Raw genomic sequence first — 22,208 nt, 5'->3', positions numbered from 1 at the left:
AGCTATTTCTTCACTGCCTGACAATTTAAGCTGAACTTACTGCAGCTCTTTTAAAACTGACAATGACAGAATTAAAGTAACAAAAGAGATCATTGGTTTGGGGGCTTTAAAGATGACATCCACGCTTCATCAGGTCCATGGGAAAAAAAAGTAACAACGATGAATAAAGACACCATCACTTATTAAACCTAATGTGAGTTCCCTTCTCAATGCCCAGTGGCTGAAACTTCCAAAATGTTGATCAAAAAAAATTCCCTTGGGCCTGAAGACGTAATTTATAGACTACTACATTTCCCAGGAGTCTTGTTTCTCAGGATGGCCATGAACCTGAATTCTAGCCAGCGGGAAGCATGCAGATGTGATGTGTGCCTCTTCTAGGCCGGGGCCATTAAAACCTTTCCTGAGGGGTCCCTCCATGCTCTTGCTGGGGAGATGCCCCCAGTGACCTTGGAAGCCAAGTGTAAAGATGACAGACCTCCTTCATCCTAGGTGCCTGCATGCCTGAAAGAGACAAAGCCACTGCTTTTCTAGGCCAGTGAATTTGAGGGCCTATTGTTTCCGCACTCAGCCTACCAGATAGCCCATCATACAGCAGGAAATATTTGTACCTTTCCTTATACAAAGCATGAGATTAAACTCTTATAAAAAGAAGGAAAAATGAAAACAGTCACAGTATTTTTTAGATACTCCTAAAGTCAAAGAAACCGAGTGCTTAATGGGGACCCTGAAAAATCAAATTATTTAGTCCCACATCCTTGCCAGGTAGCTATACAGTGAGCACACATACTTCTCTAAGAGAGAACCTACTGTTTTCTGTGTCAGCTCACTGCCTCTCTGGACAGCTCTCGCTGAGCTCGTATTGAGTACGCTAACGATAACAGCAGTTCAGTGTTACAACGAGCCGTTACTGCGGCCCCGGCCCTGTGCTAAGAGCCTTCCGCTCACCTGCTCATCTAATCCTCACCTGGGAAGTGGATACTCTCACCATCTTCATTTACAGATGATAAAACTGAGGCAAAGAAAACATGAGATTGGCCAAGATCATGTACAACTAGAAGTAGTAGAGCCAAGATTCAACCCAGGCAGCCTGCTCTTAACCACCACCCTGTCCTCCTGTGGCTGTCACCTCTGTCCCAGACTCATGGAGAGCAAGCCTTACCACTCCGCCCCATATCTGACAAATACCTAAGGATCTCTTTCACAGCAACACAAGTTATCTTTTCACACGGCTGAAAACACTCTAGATTGTTTGAGTTTTGCTTGATTTTTCTTTTTTTTTCAATTTTACTGAAGTATAGTTGATTTACAATGTGTGTTAATTTGTTTGAGTTTTTCTCATTCCTCCCAACATGGTTCCAACCCCCTTCACCACTCAGGTTTCTCTTTGGACGGCTACTGCTCATTCATGCCCCGGCTGAACTGTGTCACCTAGAGAGGAACGTCATGTGTAAGATGAGACTAATAATAGTACTTCCCCCACAGGGTTGGTGTGAGGATGAGCTAGGTTATTCAGGTAAAGCCCTAGAAACTAGAAACAGTGCTTAGGACAAAGTAAGCCAACCCAAACCATTAGTTATTACTTGCTTTACACTGCAAATGCTGCAGCCTATGATTACATTAGGTTCTAGTGTCTACATCACACTACTGACCAGACTGAATTTACTGTCCACTTAAATACATTTTTAAGTGTTTTGTCTTTTTTGTTTTGTTTTGTTTTGTTTTTTACCATTGATAAGCTTCAATCCTTGATTCTGCTATTCTGCTAGATGACCCCGCCCCACCCTCAAAAGATGTTACACTTTACCTTGACTGTGGTTAAACTTCCCCCGGTTAGGTTTAGTTCACCTTCCCAGGCACTAAAGGTATTTTTGAATCTTGCTAGTTCATCTTTCTTGGTTTTACATCATCAGCAAATTAGATGGTTAGGTGTTGAAAATTTTGGTGTAGGCTAGAATGGCCCACAGATAAAGCCTTGGGGCTCTCCACTAGAAAGTTCCTTCCTGTCACTGAGCCACTGTTTCCTATCTTAGCAGCCAGGGATAGATAAGGTCACTCTCTTGACCACAATCATCTCATGCCAATGTTTGTTAAGTGCAAAGACTCCATTTCCACCAAGTCCATGAGACTCCCCAGCCCAGCCCCTCAGTGGGCTAGGAGCAAAGGGGGGTTGCTAAGAGCATACTTGGTTGGGAGAGGGAACCACAGCAAGAACTACACTCTCCCAGGGGCCCAACAAGGGACCAAAAGTCCACACAGGAGCACATGTGACCCATTTCAGATAAGGGAGCTATAGCCTGCTGCACAGTGGGATGGGGGCTTCAGAACCTCCCAGCAGTCAGCGGGCGTCTGAGATGAAGAGCTAGATCATGCAAGAAATCCTTACCCCAGCTCCCACTTTTCGAAGAAATGGACCTGCGTTCTACCATATGAGGATGGCAAGAAGGAATCTGCAGACAGCTCACAGTGGTGCAGGCGGGGCCCCTCCACCTGTGTGGGACAGCACTGCGGCGGAAACATCGCCACAGAAGCTCCCCTGCGTGTGGCATGTGGCTGCAGTGGAGGCTGATAGATGCTTGACAGTGTTCGAAGTTTGATGCTTTAGGCTCAGGCCAGGAACAGCTATGATTTTTATACCCTGAGGACAGACTGGCTCCTTCCTGGCTCCTCAGACTTTAAAGCAGTGGTTCTTCCATACAGCAAAATCACCTGGAGGGTTGCTCTACCACAGAGCGCTGGGTCCCATCCCTGGGTTTCTGATCTAGTAGGTCAGGGGTAGAGCCCTAGGATTTGCTTTTCTAACAAAAATTTACCTTTTTAACAGTTGCTACTGCTGCTGGTTTGGGGACCACACTTTGAGAACCACTGATTTAGGGCAAGGGGTGTCAGAAAGAAGGTTGAAAAAAATCCAAGGGGAAGAGAAAAGGAGGAAATCGAGAGAGAGAAGGGCCTCTATAGTGCCCTCTGCGTTGACAGCGAGTGGCTTGATAGGAAAAGTAAAGACTGTTTTGAGCCATCACGGGGTCTCCACATCTTTGCATGTATTTGTAATCATCTGATAGCAATATTTTCTTTCTGCTAGTCGCTTCTGCAGGTTATGGGTATAGCTAAGGGATTATGTAAATATATACTAAAAAGATGGGCGAGGTGGGGGTACATGAAAAAAAGGGCCAAACAACACCTCAACTTTCATAGTAGAGAATGGTGGTAAATTATGGTTTCTTTCTGTTCCATTTTTCAGACATTTGTCAAAGAAAGTGAGAGTTGTGGTGAACTTAATGTAGTCGATGGAGGAAGATGAAATCTATTCTGAACTCAGAGGAAGGCTACTATCAAAGAAACAGCTCCCTGGCAGGTGTGGACAGATGAACCACTTGTTAGCAATAAGCAGGTTCAGAAAGGTTCTCTGCTGGCCACTGATATCCATGCTCATAAAAAGAAATGAACTGTTTTTTGCATTTCCTTGGGTTGGAAGCAGTTACACAGTTTCATTATCTTACCACTAGTAAAGGGGCGAAGTGTGAGATGTGTAATTGGTTTTCAATCTAGAAGTGTAAGTCTTGTTTAATACCTAGCTCCTATCCGCAAGAAAATTCAGACTTGGCCAGAGGAATTCACCTGTGAATGCATATGGAAAGCTTTAACTTACATGAGGGTAAATTCTGAAAAACTGAAAACGAGGAAAAGTGAAATAAAAGAAAACCATCCTGGCTGGTAGTACTGGCTTTGTTTCAAGGATGATCTGTGGACCGCTTTTTATACAGAGCTGCTTCACAGACACATTGAACCTTTGCAGCCTTTTCCTAGGAGAATCCTCAAAAAGATGGCCCTGTATTCCATGGACTCCTGTCACTCATCTTGAAAAAGTCTACATACCCTTGGCTGACAGAGAAATGGTAAGCAAGACAAAATGGGGGTCCGAATTCATGGCAGTTATCATTTATAAGACAGAATTCCAGAAGATCCAGAAAATGCTAATGTTATTCTGATTACCATCAAAATGAAAATGCAAAATTTAACAGGTTCTCAGAGAACCCTGGGACCTTTGGAAGGGAATGGCAGCCCTCAGTTTGAGGAAGGGCCATTGCCTATATCATAACTGAATAAATTGGACCACCCAAAGCTTACATGCTTCATGACTGGAGTGCATTTAAAATAGCTTCTAAATGCAACCATCCCCTCAGCTACACCCCATAAACCATTTTATGTGAGATTAGAGATGCCATTGATCATAAGGTATGTCATTACTTTACATGCAAACAGTAAAGAAAAAATGTTAGTTAGAAACTGTTCACTTTGGAGACATTCAAATGTGAAAAACAAAAACACCGCGTGAGTCTCAGCATGGATGGGACATCCCAGGGTACAGGGCATTGACTGAGAACTTGGTGCTCTGACTTTCATTCGTGAGAGGGATGGCAGCCCTGTTCCTTAGTAGCTGTGGGACCTTGGGCAAATCCCTTCACCTCAATGTGCTTCAGTACATTTACCTGATATGAACAATGCCTACTTCTCACTAAATTGCTGAGAGAACTAAATATGATTGTCTTCTAGAGTATTTAACATGTACCTAGCACTTATTATCTGTCTTATCGCTGCTGTTACTTCAATCTGGCAAGAGCGGAATCATGAACTTAACAAATCTTAAATGGTCTTCTTTACTCTAAAGGAGTTCACCTAGTCTCAGTTGCCAAACCTTTAGACACTGTTTGAAATAAGTGGTAATGGCTTTGCCTCCTCAGTGCCTTAGCGCTCCAGAAATAAAATGAAATTATCTTCCAAAATGCAGTCAAAGCACCTTCTTAAACTGAAGAATCACTCAGGGCCCGAAGGAGTGGATGACTCAAATACAACGGGTGACAGTTTACACATTGTGCTGCAGGACATCTGCATGCCACCAGTTCATTTTTGCTTGAAGTGAAAAAGCCGCCCACCATCTGCTTCTTGCCTAGTCCCTTATGATCCCCTAGGTGTTGAGTTGGCTGCTTTCGACTGGGAAAAATAAAGCAACTGGCTGCATGAAGTAGTTCTCTCACGACCCTCTGTGGCTGGTTACCTCGGGTGCGGAGGGGAGGGCAAGGCTGTCCCAGGCCGTACCACCTGGCATCACTATGGACCATCCCACACCGAGGGTGGTCCTTGACTCAGTAAGCCACATAGACCATCAGGAAGCTTCTTGTGAAGACAACCCCCAAGCACACGTGCCCCTGATGGTAAATCAGATGACTCACAGCTCATGAAGCAGCTTAAAAAACAGTTCCGAGATTGGTTCAAGATGGTGGAATAGAAGGACGTGCTCTCACTCCCTTTTGAGAGAGCACCAGAATCACAGCTAACTGCTGAAGGATCATCGACAGGAAGACCCTGGAACTCACCAAAAAAGATACCCCACATCCAAAGACAAAGGAGAAGCCACAATGAGACGGTAGGAGGGGTGCAATCACAATAAAATCAAATCCCATAACTGCTGGGTGGGTGACTCACAAACTGGAGAACACTTATACCACAGAAGTCCACCCACTGGAGTAAAGGTTCTGAGCCCCACGTCAGGCTTTCCAACCTGGGGGTCCGGCAACGGGAGGAGGAATTCCTAGAGAATCAGACTTTGAAGGCTAGCGGGATTTCATTGCAGGACTTCGACATTGCAGGACTGGGGGAAACAGAGACTCCACTCTTGGAGGGCACACACAAAGTAGTGTGTGCATCGGGACCCAGGGGAAGGAGCAGTGACCTCAAGGGAGACTGAACCAGACCTACCTGTTAGTGTTGGAGGGTCTCCTGCAGACCCGGGTGGTGGCTGTGTCTCACCGTGAGGACAAGGACACTGGCAGCAGAAGTTCTGGGAAGTACTCCTTGCCGAGAGCCCTCCCAGAGTCTGCCATTACCCCACCAAAGAGCCTGGGTAGGCTCCAGTGTTGGGTCACCTCAGGCCAAACAACCAACAGGGAGAGAACTCAGCCCAGCCATCAGCAGACAAGGGGATTAAAGTTTTACTGAGCTCCGCCCACCAGAGCAACACCCAGCTCTACCCACCACCAGTCCCTCCCATCAGGAAACTTGCACAAGCCTCTTAGATAGCCTCATCTACCAGAGGGCAGACAGCAGAAGCAAGAAGAAATACAATCCTGCAGCCTGTGGAACAAAAGCCACATTCACAGAAAGATAGATAAGATGGAAAGGCAGAGGGTTATGTACCAGATGAAGGAACAAGATAAAACCCCAGAAAAACAACTAAATGAATTGGAGATAGGCAACCTTCCAGAAAAAGAATTCAGAATAATGATAGTGAAGATGATCCAGGACCTCAGAAAAAGAATGGAAGCAAAGATCGAGAAGACGCAAGAAATGTTTAACAAAGATGGAGAAGAATTAAAGAACAAACAAACAAAGATGAATAATACAATAACTGCAATGAAAAATACACTAGAAGGAATCAACAGCAGAATAACTGAGGCAGAAGAACGGATAAGTGACCTAGAAGACAGAATGGTGGAATTCACTGCTGAAGAACAGAATAAAGAAAAAAGAATGAAAAGAAACGAAGACAGCCTAAGAGACCTCTGGGACAACATTAACAACATTTGCATTATAGGTGTTCCCAAAGGAGAAGAGAGAAAGGACCAGAGAAATTATTTAAAGAGATTATAGTCTAAAACTTCCCTAACCTGGGAAAGGAAATAGCCACCCAAGTCCAGGAAGTGCAGAGACTCCCAGGCAGGATAAACCCAAGGAGAAACACACCAAAACACACAGTAATCAAACTGACAAAAATTAAAGACAACGAAAAATTACTGAAAGCAACAAGGGAAAAACGACAAATAACACACAAGTGAACTCCCAGAAGGTTAACAGCTGATTTCTCACCAGAAACTCTACATGCCAGAAGGGAGTGGCATGACATATTTAAAGTGATGAAAGGGAAGAACCTACAACCAAGATTACTCTACCTGGCAAGGATCACATTCAGATTCGATGGAGAAATCAAAAGTTTACAGACAAGCAAAAGCTAAGAGAATTCAGCACCATCAAACCAGCTCTACAATAAATGCTAAAGGAACTTCTCTGAGTGGGAAACACAAGAGGAGAAAAAGATCTACAAAAACAAACCCATAACAATTAAGAAAATGGTAATAGGAACATATATATCGATAATTACCTTAAACATGAATGGATTAAATGCTCCAACCAAAGGACAATGGCTCACTGAATACATACAAAAACAACACCCATCTATATGCTGTCTACAAGAGACTCACATCAGACCTAGGGACACATACAGACTGAAAGTGAGGGGATGGAAAAAGATATTCCATGCAAATGGAAATCAAAAGAAAGCTGGAGTAGCAATTCTCACATCAGACAAAATAGACTTTAAAACAAAGACTATTAGAAGAAACAAAGAAGGACACTACATAATGATCAAAGGATCAATCCAAGAAGAAGATATAACAATTTTAAATATCTATGCACCCAACATAGGAACACCTCAATACATAAGGCAACTGCTAACAGCTATAAAGGAGAAAATCGACAGTAACACAATAATAGTGGGGGACTTTAACACCTCCCTTACACCAATGGACAGATCATCAAAACAGAAAATTAATAAGGAAACACAAGCTTTAAATGACAAAATAGACCAGAAAGATTTAATTGATATTTATAGGACATTCCATCCAAAAACAGCAGATTACATTTTCTTCTCAAGTGTGCACAGAACATTCTCCAGGACAGATCACATCTTGGGTCACAAATCAAGCCTCAGTAAATTTAAGAAAACTGAAATCATATCAAGTATCTTTTCTGACCGCAATGCAATGAGATTAGAAATCAATTACAGGGAAAAACATGCAAAACACACAAACACATGGAGGCTAAACAATACATTACTAAATAACCAAGAGATCACTGAAGAAATCAAAGAGGAAATCAAAAAATACCTAGAGACAAATGACAATGAAAACACAATGATCCAAAACCTATGGGATGCAGCAAAAGCAGTTCTAAGAGGGAAGTTTATAGCAATACAATGCTACCTCAAGAAACAAGAAAACTCTCAAATAAACAATCTAACCTTACACCTAAAGGAACTAGAGAAAGAAGAACAAAAACCCAAAGTTAGCAGAAGGAAAGAAATCATAAAGATCAGAGCAGAAATAAATGAAATAGAAACAAAGAAAACAATAGCAAAGATCAATAAAACTAAAAGCTGGTTCTTTGAGAAGATAAACAAAATTGATAAACCATTACCTAGACTCATCAACAGAAGGAGGGAGAGGACTTAAATCAATAGAATTAGAAATGAAAATGGAGAACTTACAACAGACACCACAGAAATACAAAGCGTCCTAAGAGGCTACTACAAGCAACTCTATGCCAATAAAATGGACAACCTGGAAGAAATGGAGAAATTCTTAGAAAGGTATAACCTTCCAAGAGTGAACCAGGAAGAAATAGAAAATATGAACAGATCAATCACAAGTAATGAAACTGAAACTGTAATTAAAAATCTTCCAACAAACAAAAGGCCAGGACCAGATAGCTTCACAGGTGAATTCTATAAAACATTTAGAGAGGAGCTAACACACATCTTCTCAAACTCTTCCAAAAAACTGCAGAGGAAGGAACACTCCCAAACTCATTCTATGAGGCCACCATCACCCTGATAGCAAAACCTGATAAAGATACTACAAAAAAAGAAAATTACAGACCAATATCACTGATGAACATAGATGCAAAAATCCTCAACAAAATACTAGCCAACAGAATCCAACAACACATTAAAAGGATCATACACCATGATCAAGTGGGATTTATCCCAGGGATGCAAGGATTCTTCAATATACACAAATCAATCAATGTGATACACCATATAAACAAATTGAAGAATAAAAACTATACGATCATCTGAATAGATGCAGAAAAAGCTTTTGACAAAATTCAACACCAATTTACGATAAAAACTCTCCAGAAAGTGGGCACAGAGGGAACCTACCTCAACATAATAAAAGCTATATACGACAAACCCACAGTAAATATCATACTCAATGGTGAAAAACTGAAAGCATTTCCTCTAAGATCAGGAACAAGACAAAGATGTCCATTCTCGCCACTCTCATTCAACATAGTTTTGGAAGTCCTAGCCACAGCAGTCAGAGAAGAAAAAGGAACACAAATTGGAAAAGAAGAAGTAAAACTGTGACTGTTTGCAGATGGCATGATACTATACATAGATAATCCTAAGATGCCACCAGAAATCTACTAGAGTGAATCAATGAATTTGGTAAAGTGGCAGGATACAAAATTAATGCACAGAAATCTCTTGCATTCCTATACAGTGATGATGAAAAATCTGAAAGAGGAATTAAGGAAAGAACCCCATTTACCACTGCAACAAAAAGAATAAAATACCTAGGAATAAACCTACCTAGGGAGACAAAAGACCTGTATGTAGAAAACTGTAAGACACTGATGAAAGAAATTAAAGATGATACAAACAGATGGAGAGCTATATCATGCTCTTGGATTGGAAGAATCAATACTGTGAAAATGACTATACTACCCAAAGCAATCTAAAGATTCAATGCAATCCCTATCAAATTACCAGTGGCCTTTTTTACAGAACTAGAAGAAAAAAATCTTAAAATTTGTATGGAGACACAAAAGACCCCGAATAGCCAAAGCAGTCTTGAGGGAAAAAAACGGAGCTGTAGGAATCAGACTCCCTGACTTCAGACTATACTACAAAACTACAGTAAGCAAGACAATATGGTACTGGCACAAAAACAGAAATACAGATCAATGGAATAGGATAGAAAGCCCAGAGATAAGCCCATGCACCTATGGTCAACTAATCTATGACAAAGGAGGCAAGGATATACAATGGAGAAAGGATAGTCTCTTCAATAAGTGGTGCTGGGAAAACTGAACAGCTACATGCAAAAGAATGCAATTAGAACACTCCCTAACACCATACATAAAAATAAGCTCCAAATGGAGTAGAGACCTAAATGTAAGACTGGACACTATAAAACTCTTAGAGGAAAACAAAGGAAGAACACTCTTTGACATAAATCACAGCAAGATCTTTTTTGGTCCACCTCCTAGAGTAATGGAAATGAAAACAAAAATAAACAAATGGGACCTAATGAAACTTAAAAGCTTTTGCAAAGCAAAGGAAACTACAAACAAGACGAAAAGACAACCCTCAGATGGGAGAAAATATTCGCAAACAAATCAACGGACAAAGGATTAATTTCCAAATTATATAAACAGTGCATGCAGCTCAACATTAAGAAAAACAACCAAATCCAAAAATGGGCAGAAGAACCTAAATAGACATCTCTCCAAAGAAGACATACAGATGGCCAAGAAGCACGTGAAAAGCTGCTCAACATCACTCATTATTAGAGAAATGCAAATCAAAACTACAATGAGGTAGCACCTCACACCAGTTAGAATGGGCATCATCAGAAAATCTACAAACAACAAATGCTGGAGAGGGTGTGGAGAAAAGGGAACCCTCTTGCACTGTTGGTGGGAATGTAAATTGATACAGCCACTATGGAGGACAGTATGAAGGGTCCTTAAAATACTAAAAATAGAATTACCATATGACCCAGCAATCCCACTACTCGGCATATGCCCAGAGAAAACCATAATTCAAGAAGACACATGCACATCAATGTTCATTGCAGCACTACTTACAATAGCCAGGACATGGAAGCAACCTAAATGCCCATCGACAGATGAATGGATAAAGAAGGTGTGGTACATATATATAAAGGAATATTACTCAGCCATAGAAAGGAATGAAATTGGGTCATTTGTAGAGATATGGGTGCATCTAGAGACTGTCATACAAAGTGAAGTAAGTTAGAAAGAGAAAAACAAGTATCGTATATTAACGCATATATGTGGAACCTAGAAAAGTGGTACAGATGAACTGGTTTGCAGGGCAGAAATAGAGACACAGTTGTAGAGAACAAACGTATGGACACCAAGTGGGGGCAAGTGGCGGGGGGTGGGGGGGGATGAACTGGGAGTTTGGGATTGACATATATACACTGATATGTATAAAATGGATAACTAATAAGAGCCTGCTGTATAAAACAATAAAAATTTAAAAAAAAAAAAAACAGTTCCTGACCACCAGTAGTTTCCAAATCAAACCAGTGCAAAGGTTCTTTTTTCCTAAGTGTAAATAATTATGGGGTAGTGATCCTATGACAAAGATTCGCTTCACTCTCAAAATTGTCAAGATTTAAAGCAAACAGATGGGCAGCCAATATCTGACAGTAAAGAAGAAAAATTAGCAATTAATCAGGGCTCTGTTGTCAGAATTCTCTGCTGGCCTGACCATTTGTTTAAACTGAGCCCTTGGATTCACGACTACTTGTCCATAAGTCATAATGGACCTACATTTACGTAGGTCTGATAAAAAATCACTTAGCTGCTGTTTCTTGGGAAGAACTGAATATATTTGTAAACACAAACACCTATGTTATTAGTATATAAACTAGGCAGTGATCCTACATAAGGTGATATCAAATATGTATTGTTCATACAAGAGCTGAAAATACACTAACTCATAAGCGTCCTACAAGTTTTTTGGACAGTGCACACAATACAAACTCATATTGCTCTTACGTTTCTACATGACATATGACCCATAAGTGAACAGCAAACCCAACCCGTCAGCAGTGAAACCCCAAATTCATATCTGGATACTGGGGCCAGAATACTACAAATGTCATTAAGCTGATTAGGTTCTAGAGATGCTGTTTTCTCATAAAATAATCTGTGTAGTTGGTGGGGAGGGGGGTGTGCTTTACAGCTTTAATAAGGACAAAAGCACCTGTTCAGCTTTTCAAATTAGGAATAGCATGTAAAACATCATACTTCTGTGGACACTTAGAAACACAGGAACTTCAGTTACTTGACAATTTCAAAAACTGACTCTAAGAAAGATAAAATAACCAAAAGACCAACCTTTAGAGCACCACTTTACTTTCCCCAAGTGTCACACCTCATAGTGACAATCTTTAGAATGCCAGAATGTTTAGAAATTAATATTTAGTCCAATATCACCATTTTTATAGATGAGGAAATCAAGATCTGGCCTAGGCACTGGCACTTAAAAGGGGGGGGGGGGTGGGACGCAAGGTCCTGAACAGGGCACTGAGCTTCTGGGAAGTAGGGCTGAAGCCCTGGCTGGCTGGGGAGGCAGCTCTGTCAGGGAGCTCAGAGCTTTGAAGGAAACTGTGCTCAAAAACGCGGACAGGGCGTTGGGGAGGAGTTGCTTCTCTGAAAGGCATAATCCAACATAAAGAGATTCTGGGCATGGAAGTTGGGTTACCTTCCGAGCCTGGGGTCCTCTGGTGAAAGATGCTTCCCTGGGACGAGGGGCGGGAACAAAGCACTCGGTCACCACCTTCATCACTGGAAGGGCCAGGGAAGCAAACTCTTTTCGAAAAACACGGAACCAGACATCAAGACTAAAGGTGAATATGAGTGCAAAAGCTGTATCATCGATTCGGTTTTACACAGAACAGAAAGGAATCATCCCCTGACTTGCACATCTGTCTCCAGCAAACTCAAGATCCAGAAGTGAACAAGGGCTCAGAGGCCGGCTCCTCAGTGTGTACCTTACAAGGCCCTGGGAGATGATGATTCCTATTTTCAAGATGCTCCAACCCTGGGGAGGGCACGAGGGGCAGCAGATGTGCTGGTGATTTTCTGCTTGCCCCCCACCCTGGAGATGCAATCTTGGCCTGTGTCTGTGCCCTGGCTGACCAACCTCTCTGACCCTCATTCCAGCCAGGCTCATCCAATGGGAGGCCCTGGTAGGAGAAAGCGGGATAGGAAGAAGGAGAAGTCGGAGTATTTCCTCCCATTCTCTCCTGTGGCCCCTGCCTAGGGGCCCTCATCTGTGGCCCCCTCTCCTGGGCTTAGCTGTAGCATTTCCTCCCTGGACCCTGCAGGCCTAGGGGGCTTCACTGCCCTCCTGGTCTCAATGCTCCTAGCCGGTCCCCTTTCACTCCTTCATTCAGTTGATCCATGTGAGTTGGAGTCTGTCTCCTGCCAGGACCACTAGGGAATAGAAGCCATGAAATAAACATGGCATCTTATACTCACTTCCACTTACTTGGAAAAATTTTATATTGAAACTGAGAGAGCAGAACAGAAATCCACATAAACCTTAAAAATAAACAGACCTTCCAAAATCTTCAAACTCCAAATACTGCTGCGTTGGCAGGTCACAGTCCTTTGGTCTCCAGGATCTTTAGTGGCAAGACAGGGAGAGGACGCTTAACTAGGTTGACTGGAAACTCCCTCAGGCTCTCCTGCTCTCTGGAATTCACTGATTGCCTGAGGGAGTCAGGGAAGGGGAGGGTCCGACCTCAGGAGAGGGCTAGACCAAGCAGAGATGTTGAGAAGAGGCACGTGACCCAGAGGAAGAAGCTGGAGGAATGACAGCATCTTTAGACCACAGCCCGTGTAGGGAAATCACTCATCCTCTGAGGACATCACGATTAGAGTCCAGTACTTTGACTGCTTTCAGAATAGAGTCGGCCTTTGGCAAAAAGTCCTGCTAGAAGGCCAACGTATTTTGTTACTCAAGGGGCGGAGAAATGTATAATCCATGTTACAACACTTTTCACAAAGTCTGTGAAAATTAATTTAATATCGACTAAATAACAGATGTGGCCATACCTAAAGTGAGCACGTATCAGTCATTTAAAAGAAGATTAAAACACAAGTCTATCTGATTTCTGGTAATACTGGATAAAGTAAGGGTTAACCACCATCTCTTGCCCCAAATTCCTCTCAGTTGAACCCAGAAGAGAGGAAAATGCAGGCTGTAGGGGCACATGCGTAAAAGGAGACACTCCTGGGCTTCTGGGAGGGGACACAGGGCAAAGTTACCGAGTAGAAAACGAACTAGCTGGAGAGTCCTCCCCGGGCCCCTCCAAACACCCATTTCATTCAAATCCCTTTCCTCCCTCCTCGTCTCTCTCAAATATTATGTCCCTGCTAATAAGCTTTCATCGAAAATCAGGTTCTGAAGTCAAAAAACATTTGGACACTACTGGTTTAGGTTAAACACAAGTGTGTATATATATATATATATATATATATATATACACACACACACACACACACACACACACACACACACGTGAACTGCTACTACAGACAAGTAAGGAGAAGACCACCCATATCTTTTAATACCTTCCTGATGAGTCTTCTTAAATGCACTCTTATCCAGATATACAAGGCTTATCTTTCTCAATATCTAATCCCAAGCAGGATTATTTTATTTCTAAGCATTTAACTTTTTTAAAAAGATTAAAAAATTAAAGGAAGGCATTGAACTTTAGGAAGAACCAGAGGGCTCATCTGCTTACCTGCTGTCCCCAGCATTTGCTACGTACAGCTTCCCCAAAAGGCAAATCACGATGAGGGCTGTGCAACCACCAGATATACTGTATGAACTCCTCTCTCGTTCGATTTGTAGATCCTGGAGAAGAAGACAAAGTTAGTACTGGACTGTACAGGAACAAAGACTGTCTTAGCCTTGCTCCCTCGACACAGCCCTAAGATCTGAGTACGACTCGAAGAAGGGACAAGAAAATCTTTAGTACTGGCTTTCTATCAACTGACAAGCATTTCTGGAGAGGACACTGGCATAAAACGGTCGCCTACCAGACCATGTGCGGACCAGAGACAGGAAACAAGGGAAGGCAAACAGATCTAATCAGACAAAAATGAGAAGAATTAAACCAATTGTATTTAATACATATCATGGCTTACGGAAAATTCAGTCTTTGTATGGACAGCCTGAGCTGCTGTGGAAAACAGATGAGAGGCTAATAATGTCGAGTGCTTGGACCTGATCAATGTTTTTAACCCCAAAGTCTCCAGTAAATAAATTCCTTTACAGCTAGACGAGACAGGTGACTTGAAGGACTGTGTCCTCAATTCAACTTGGCAGGAGTCCACCCCCGTCTTACTGATCAAAGATAGAAGCTTCTGAACTCTGAACTAACGTCCTCTTCCCAAGGCCACTAATTCACAAGAGGGACACACACGCATAGTATCAGCCAGCCGTCAGTGAGCACTTCCTCTGTGTCAGGCAGTGCGAGAAGCACTTTACATATAGAATCGCATCTCATCCTCACAACTGTAACATTCACCTCACTGTTCAGATGCAGACAAGTGGGGAACTTGCCCATATTTACCCTGCTGGAGTCTGGATTCCAATTGGGGTCTCCTCCTCTAAAGCCTAGTATCTATTACCTGCCACCTAATGAGGTCTCTCCAAGGAAATTAAAAATAGAACCACATTCCTGTGGACAGAGATGCATCATCCTCCAGACAGATGTCTGTGTGAAACGCTGTGTCAGTGACAGAAGCCAGGGTTCCTTGACCTCAGACAAATGAGAGTCGTTAGGAAAATAAACCGAATGCTGGCCAAAATAATGGCAAATGTTCTCATCGCCATCTATTGTTGGGGCCAAGGAAGAAAGGACGAGGGTGGGGTACAGAAGAGCAGGAAACGGTGCTCTGGCTGATTCTGAGGCTGCTGTCGGCTGACCCAGGGCCAGGGCCCGTTTGTGATGCTTAGAAACCCACAGAATTAGAACTCAGCTGCTTCAGCCAGCCTCCTGATGGGAAGCGGAGATAATTCAGTAATCCAGCATTTATCGGCAGCTGCCGTGCTCCAGAGGCCAGAGGCGGTAACACAAAGTCAGAGAAATCACCAAGGAGAAGCTGGAAACAGGAGAAGAGCCCGAGCTTTGAAAACAGATTAAGAACACAGTATCGGTCAAAATGTAAGGAGGGGAAAAGTACGAAGACAAGACCTGGGAGAAACTAACACACTGGGAATGAACTGAGTAAAGGTTAAGGGCCGGTGGAGGGGGGGGGGGAGGGGGGGCGGGGAAGCTGAGGAACCATCGGGAGGGGTAAGAATGAGTGTACTATATGGGACGTGATGGTTTAGAAGCAGGTGAAGAAAAATTCCAAAAAGGGGTTGAGTGAATGACAACATCAAGTATTGCAGACGGGTCAAGCACGAGGACCACCCCCAAAGACCACAATGAATTTTAAAAATTTATTTACAATCTCTGTATAAATTAGCTTAAAGGGGCTGTCATGAGGATTAAATTAGACGGCGTAGATGAGGGGCTTCGGAGACCAGCTAGATTCTCCCCACAGCCTGGATCCCATGACTGAGAGCAGAGACCTTTCTTGCTCAGTGCTAGAGCCTCAACACCCATGTTGGGCCAAGTAAAACGTGATTTAATAAATATCTATTCAATGGGCAAATAAAGAAATACATTATAAAACGCCTGGGTTTCCAATTATCTCCCCACCATTTTACCTCTGCCTTAACACGAGACATGTGTCCCACCATTCATAAGTGAAAAGCTTACAACATGCATAAACACTCACTGAGATAATAATTAAGCAGGAACCCAGGCTTCCAATAACACGCAGTCAATTGACAGGAATGAATGAATGGTTCTTAGAACCCAAGCAGGGATGGCAGGAGGCTGGAGGGTGACACGGGAGGAGGGACACACGTCAGCAGGGAAAGACCGTCACAAGAAAATGAAAGACGGGAAAGAAAACATCAGGACGTCAGAAGTTCCGTCTGTTGAACCTCCAAACAGTGCATCAAAACAGAACCAACAACCCTATTCACAAAGGAGTTTGCGGGTAGGTTTATGCAATTTTTTTGCATTTAAATAAATAAAATAAAGTTGATATTATGATAGATATATATTTCATCACATTAATACAGAAACTGGTATATAAAGCCCACACTCAATACTAACATTTTTAATACACTGGAAAGAACTGCTCTAGCTACAGAAACTATCCTTTCACATCCAGAATCACTATTTGTTTGAATACCTAAAGTCTGAATGAAAGGCAGTTTTGAGTAAAAATCCTTTAAGCACCCAACTGCTTACGGACTGGAGTGTGAATGATGCTTGACAGACTTAAACCATTGGTGCGATCCAAAAAGTAGAGTCCACGTGAAAGAGCCGCCCACGTCAAAGAATTCCTCTGGGACTCAGACAAACAAGTTTATTCTGCATCGTAGGTGCCTTACTTATCATGGTTTACATCACCAGAAAATCTGATTATAAAATTATTTCATCTTTTAAAAAAATATCAAGATAGAGTGTTTGACAAAGCTTTTCTGCTACAGCAGAGTTCACATTTGCCTTTCATTTGGGGGAAACATTCCAGTTAGCCTGCCCATTGAATGCCTTGTTATGACATTAATAGCGTGAGTCAGTATTTTTTTCTAATTGATTTCATCATTTCTTTCATCTTTTCCTACCTTCCCTCTGCAGTTCCCCCAGCATAAGGAATGCAAATTTGGCAACATTTCCACATAAACAGTGGACCAAAGTCTAGCTATTTTTTATACAAGAAACTCTGCTAACAGGCTCATGCTTTCATCACCTCCCGCCTCTGCGTGCTAATAGACATATGCATGTGCGCTCAGACGCACACTTTAATTACATGTGTGCTCTCTGGGATCACAGTGAAAGGATTTGAAAGATGTGTTTCCACAGACTTCATCCGCCCTGTAGGATTCACTGACATGAAAATACGCTCTTTTATTTCTTCTTCTAAAACTGGGTGTAACTAGAACATATTCTAAAAATAATTGCTTCCCCCTCCCCTCCCTAGAAGACAAAATAGCACATTTTTTTCCTACACCACCTACTCCTCTTTAAAAGATGCTTCACAAAATCTTAGTACTAAAAGGAACATTAAAGGACCATCTGGGTGGTCCTTCTACTACCAGATCAAACGTGATAAATGAAGTCAATAAAGATATATTTACTGTTGAATTAACTACCTAATTTCTTCCAACTCTTAACTTTTCCAGTTAGCTTAAGCTTCTCACACTCTACATTTAAAAAAAATTTAAAAATGTACCCCTCAAGAAGTTTGGGTACTTTTTTCAAAAGATTAAGGAAATCATGAAAAACTGCCCACTGCTTGTGCTAAACAGAGACCGATTTAGAATATCTCCCCCATTTTAGCTGCCACGAACCTCAAGACATAAGTCTAGAATAAATTACCAGCAAAACACATGCACATACTATCATTCCTTTTCCAGTATGATCTAAAAGGATCAACTTAAGTGACTCAGAAGATTCCATTAACAAGATAATTGATTTATCTGTTCAATCAAGAGTCCCTCTCAAGGCTGCTTTCTACCTAGCAGAACTGATTTATCCTGTGTTGCATCTGTCTAAATATTACATTTAAGCAAGGATTATCTCTAAATCAAAGAATGGATCCAATTTTTAAGACTTGGGATTGTATTTTGCTCCTTTTTGTTGCAAGGAAGAATGAGAGCAGTGAAGGGAAAAAAGAATGTGTGTGAAAGGAGACTAATTCAGCAGGAAAGAATTGCAAGAAAGAAAATATATTTTTCGGGATCACTGTAATTTGGTTCTAAAGTCCCACAGATGACGCAGTTCCAGGATCATTGTTTGTTTCCTACCAATTTCAGGTCGCAAAAGGAAAGCAATATCAAACACCAGATGGCAGCGAGTGTTGGGCGGTTTCAATAGGACCTGGCACCTCCCCCTAGCTGGGTTAAAACATGGTTATGAGCACATTGCTAATAGCGTCAGTCACAAATAATAAGATTCTGCATGGTTTTAGTATCTGGGCCTGATTTCGGTTTATTCTGAGAAGCCAATCTGTCAGCCAGGCAACGGGGAAGGGACAAACCAGCGCTGCCTAATATCGCCACCTGCTGGCTGTTGGTGGAATCACATGCTCATTCCTTCTCGGAAGAACTTCCTGTTCTACTAAAAACAAAGACAAAACAAAAGCAAAAACAAAAAGCCTCTAGCTTAAATACAGACAGACCAATAGGTCCACTTACCATTACTATTCTAATTCTCAAAACCATTAAAATTTATAAACTATAAATTAGCTTTGCATTCGTCCTCCTTTTTCTCCATCGTGTCACCATATGGTTTTTACCGACAAAGCCAAGCTGTGTGGTATTTCCAACCATTTACTCAGTGACAGTAAGATGTATGCTGGTTTTACAAGTTAAAATGTTGCCATTTTTCTCCCTTCATAACAATCAAACCTCCAAAACATTCTTCACTGTAGCGAGGAATCTATACCCACACTGAAAAGGAAATAGGACAGAATTTTGAGATCCTCCTGCCTGTGTCTATAACTCAATTCCTGTAGGTAAAAAAGGTCATCACTGCTGACTTGCTTCTGATTCCTAGGAGGGCAAAGGTCTCCTGCAACTATACCAACAATGGAAGTGACTTCTTACATGACTCCCCTGTTTTTGGAGGGTATGGAAGTAGGAAGGAGACTGACATCAGGACTTAGAAGACATTTATCTTCTTCGTATCTGTCATCTTGAGCCAAGCGACCACCTAAACCTAACAGGTGACAAAACTTAGCTGCAGAAGTAGGCATTGTTACAAAGTGTAGTTGGGAAGCAGAAATGAAGTCAGTCAGAAAGTTCCTGAGATCCTGGTCCTCTTGGAAGCGAGGGTTCATTTTCCACGGTGGACACAGGAGGAGCTGGCCATGCAGCCTTCACTCCGAAGGGAGATCCAAGATGAGATACAATACGGGACCACAGGGCAGACCCACTTCTGCCAGCATGGATCAGAGGCCCGTGGTCAGAGGTCACCTCCTCACAAGCCACGTACTGTGCCAGACAACCCCAGGATCAAAGAGAAGAGGAAAAACAGTGCCTTCAAAGAGGCTCACAGTATTTGATGAAACTTACCATCTCCTCTGGTCCACAGCGTTTCCCCCCCACTTCTGTTAGTCTTTATTTTTCGATGGGTACCTACTTTTTCCTAGAAATAGGTACTATTTATTCTGGTCTGCTGTTTCTGAATCTTTTTATCCAATTTTCTCTTTCAGATAGATATGAACATTTCACTTAATGTCACTCAGAACATTAAAACAAATGAGATACTATCTATCTCTGTGTTCGTATAATGTGACGACAAATACCCCCAGATACAAAATCCAATGTTTTCCTTCTAGACCCCCATGGTGTCTAGAAGAATGCTGGTTATAAAATATAAGCAATTGAGGGCTTCCCTGGTGGTGCAGTGGTGGAGAGTCCGCCTGCCGATGCAGGGGACATGGGCTTGTGCCCCGGTCCGGGAAGATCCCACATGCCGCGGAGCGGCTGGGCCCGTGAGCCATGGCCGCTGAGCCTGTGCGTCCGGAGCCTGTGCTCCACAACGGGAGAGGCCACAACAGTGAGAGGCCCGCGTACCGCAAAAAAAAAAAAAAAATATATATATATATATATATATATATATATATATATATATATATATAAGTAATTGAGAAGGGCACTGGTGGGAGGTGGGGAGAGAGGAATGACCTCTGATTCTACTTTGCTGAACTGTCGTAAATAAGGCAAAACCCCAAACGAAAGGCAAGTTTTGCCTTTAAAGATATTATGTTACATTCCGAATCTCAGGAGGGATAGCTGCCAATATGTCATCAGTGTGGCAAATTTGAGGCTTAGATGCTAGGCATGGGGAATTTTTAGGGATTGAAAGTGCAGGAGAAAGCAGGAGAGCCACAAAGCTGAAATGACTGAATCTTATTCAATATTGAGTTTTCCTACTACAGGGGATCAGAATGGCATAAAACCTGCAATACCTAAAGAACACCTAGAAAGTTAGAAAGTAGCTGGCTGTTGTGAGGAAAAAAATTAAGAATGGCCGGGAGATTCCAAACCTGCTCCCCTCGGAAAGGTCTAAAGGAGGAACCACCAAGGTCAGGCCAACAGAATAAGGAAATCAGCTGTGTGTTGAGCATTTCAAACCAAAGTTTACCTTTAAACGCTGACTCTCAAAACCTAATAGCGAGAAAGGGTGGAAAGAAAAAGTATTTTTTATGAGTTGACAATGGCCTTCCGTAGTAGTATGCTGTATAATTTCTCTGTTGTAAGTTCTGAAGCTCAACCCAAGCTATTTAATGGCTAAGTCAGGCACTTTTCTGTGACGCTGGAGTAGATTTTTCCTGAAGTCCCTGATGAAGCAAAGAAAAAAACTAGAGCATCTCTATAATTAGGGTAAACATATGACATCATCCAGACAGGGACACTTTTGAGAGTAAAAGGGGACAGTATTAATAACTATTCTGGGCCAACAGGCATCAGCTGGCTCAGTCCCCAGCCGTGCAGGAGGCAGGGCCACACTGCCAAGAACCAGGAGAACCAAGGAATGATGAGTATTCTCCCTTAATAAGTCCAAGCACATGGTGCAAAGCCCAGGTAGCAGGCACGCTGGGGGCTAGACAGACAATCTGGGAAAAACGTTAAGTGTGAAGAAGAAGCTATAGGGTGGGGTGGATTAGAAAACAACAGAATGGCTTACGGCCCAAAATCCATATTACAGCACAGCAAGTCATCCACAGGCTGGTTACAGATGGCCTCTCCAAGTCCCCTTACAGCATCCCTGCCCTTGAAATCTGCATCTAACCATGGTGGACGTCAGCTCGCTGCCTTCGGCCCATCTGGGTTCTCTCCGTGATGTGGGTCTTCACACAAACGGCTGTCTCTGCCCAGAGCACTCTCCCAGCTCCCACGTTCTGTCTGCTTTCTCCCTACTCTCTGACAGCACTGCTTCTCCAGGGAACCCTACTTCATCTCTTTATCAGATTCCTACCTACTCTGCATTTCTTCTCTCGAGGCCCTTCCCATTTATAGTTTATCTGTTTAATATCTGTCTTTGCCTAGTTTCTTCCATGCTTTTTTCCCAGCTAGCCCTGGCTTAGAGTTAGTTCTCAACCAATATTTATGGATTGAATGAATTACACAAGAAAGCGAAGTGATCTTTTCGCTGGCAACCAAGTGTCCAAGAAAGATTTCTGGTAATGAATCAGCTAGTGAAAAGTTATTAAAAATTTAAAAAACAAGAGTGGGGCTCTTTACTAAGTATGTTTCTGAATGAGCCTCTCAAGTACAGTAGGTGCTAGGAACCCTGCACCATTAATGGGCAGAAACAGTCTGAGATCGCTGTGGAGGCTTGACTCAATGTGACATTGGCCTCTAGTGGATGAAGTGGAGAATACAGCAGTGCGAAGTAAAAGATACCTCATAGTACTAGCAATTACCGAAGGAAATAAAAAAGCCAAAATTTCTTCTGCTTTTTTCA

General features: G+C 42.4%; 1 protein-coding gene across 1 annotated transcript in view; it reads right to left on the bottom strand.

The window, feature by feature from the left end:
• Positions 1 to 22,208, bottom strand: part of PPM1H (protein phosphatase, Mg2+/Mn2+ dependent 1H) — a 261,473-nt gene that overhangs the window by 115,447 nt on the left and 123,818 nt on the right. The window contains exon 4 of the mRNA XM_060165666.1: positions 14,409 to 14,521. Coding sequence (XP_060021649.1) covers positions 14,409 to 14,521 — 113 coding nt within the window. The remainder of the gene's footprint in view (positions 1 to 14,408; positions 14,522 to 22,208) is intronic.

The sequence above is a fragment of the Lagenorhynchus albirostris genome, chromosome 11 (genome assembly GCF_949774975.1).
Source record: "Lagenorhynchus albirostris chromosome 11, mLagAlb1.1, whole genome shotgun sequence".
Classification (NCBI taxonomy): Eukaryota; Metazoa; Chordata; class Mammalia; order Artiodactyla; family Delphinidae; genus Lagenorhynchus; species Lagenorhynchus albirostris.
The sequence above is the reverse complement of the archived record's forward strand: the minus strand, read 5'-3'. Positions and strand labels throughout refer to the sequence as shown.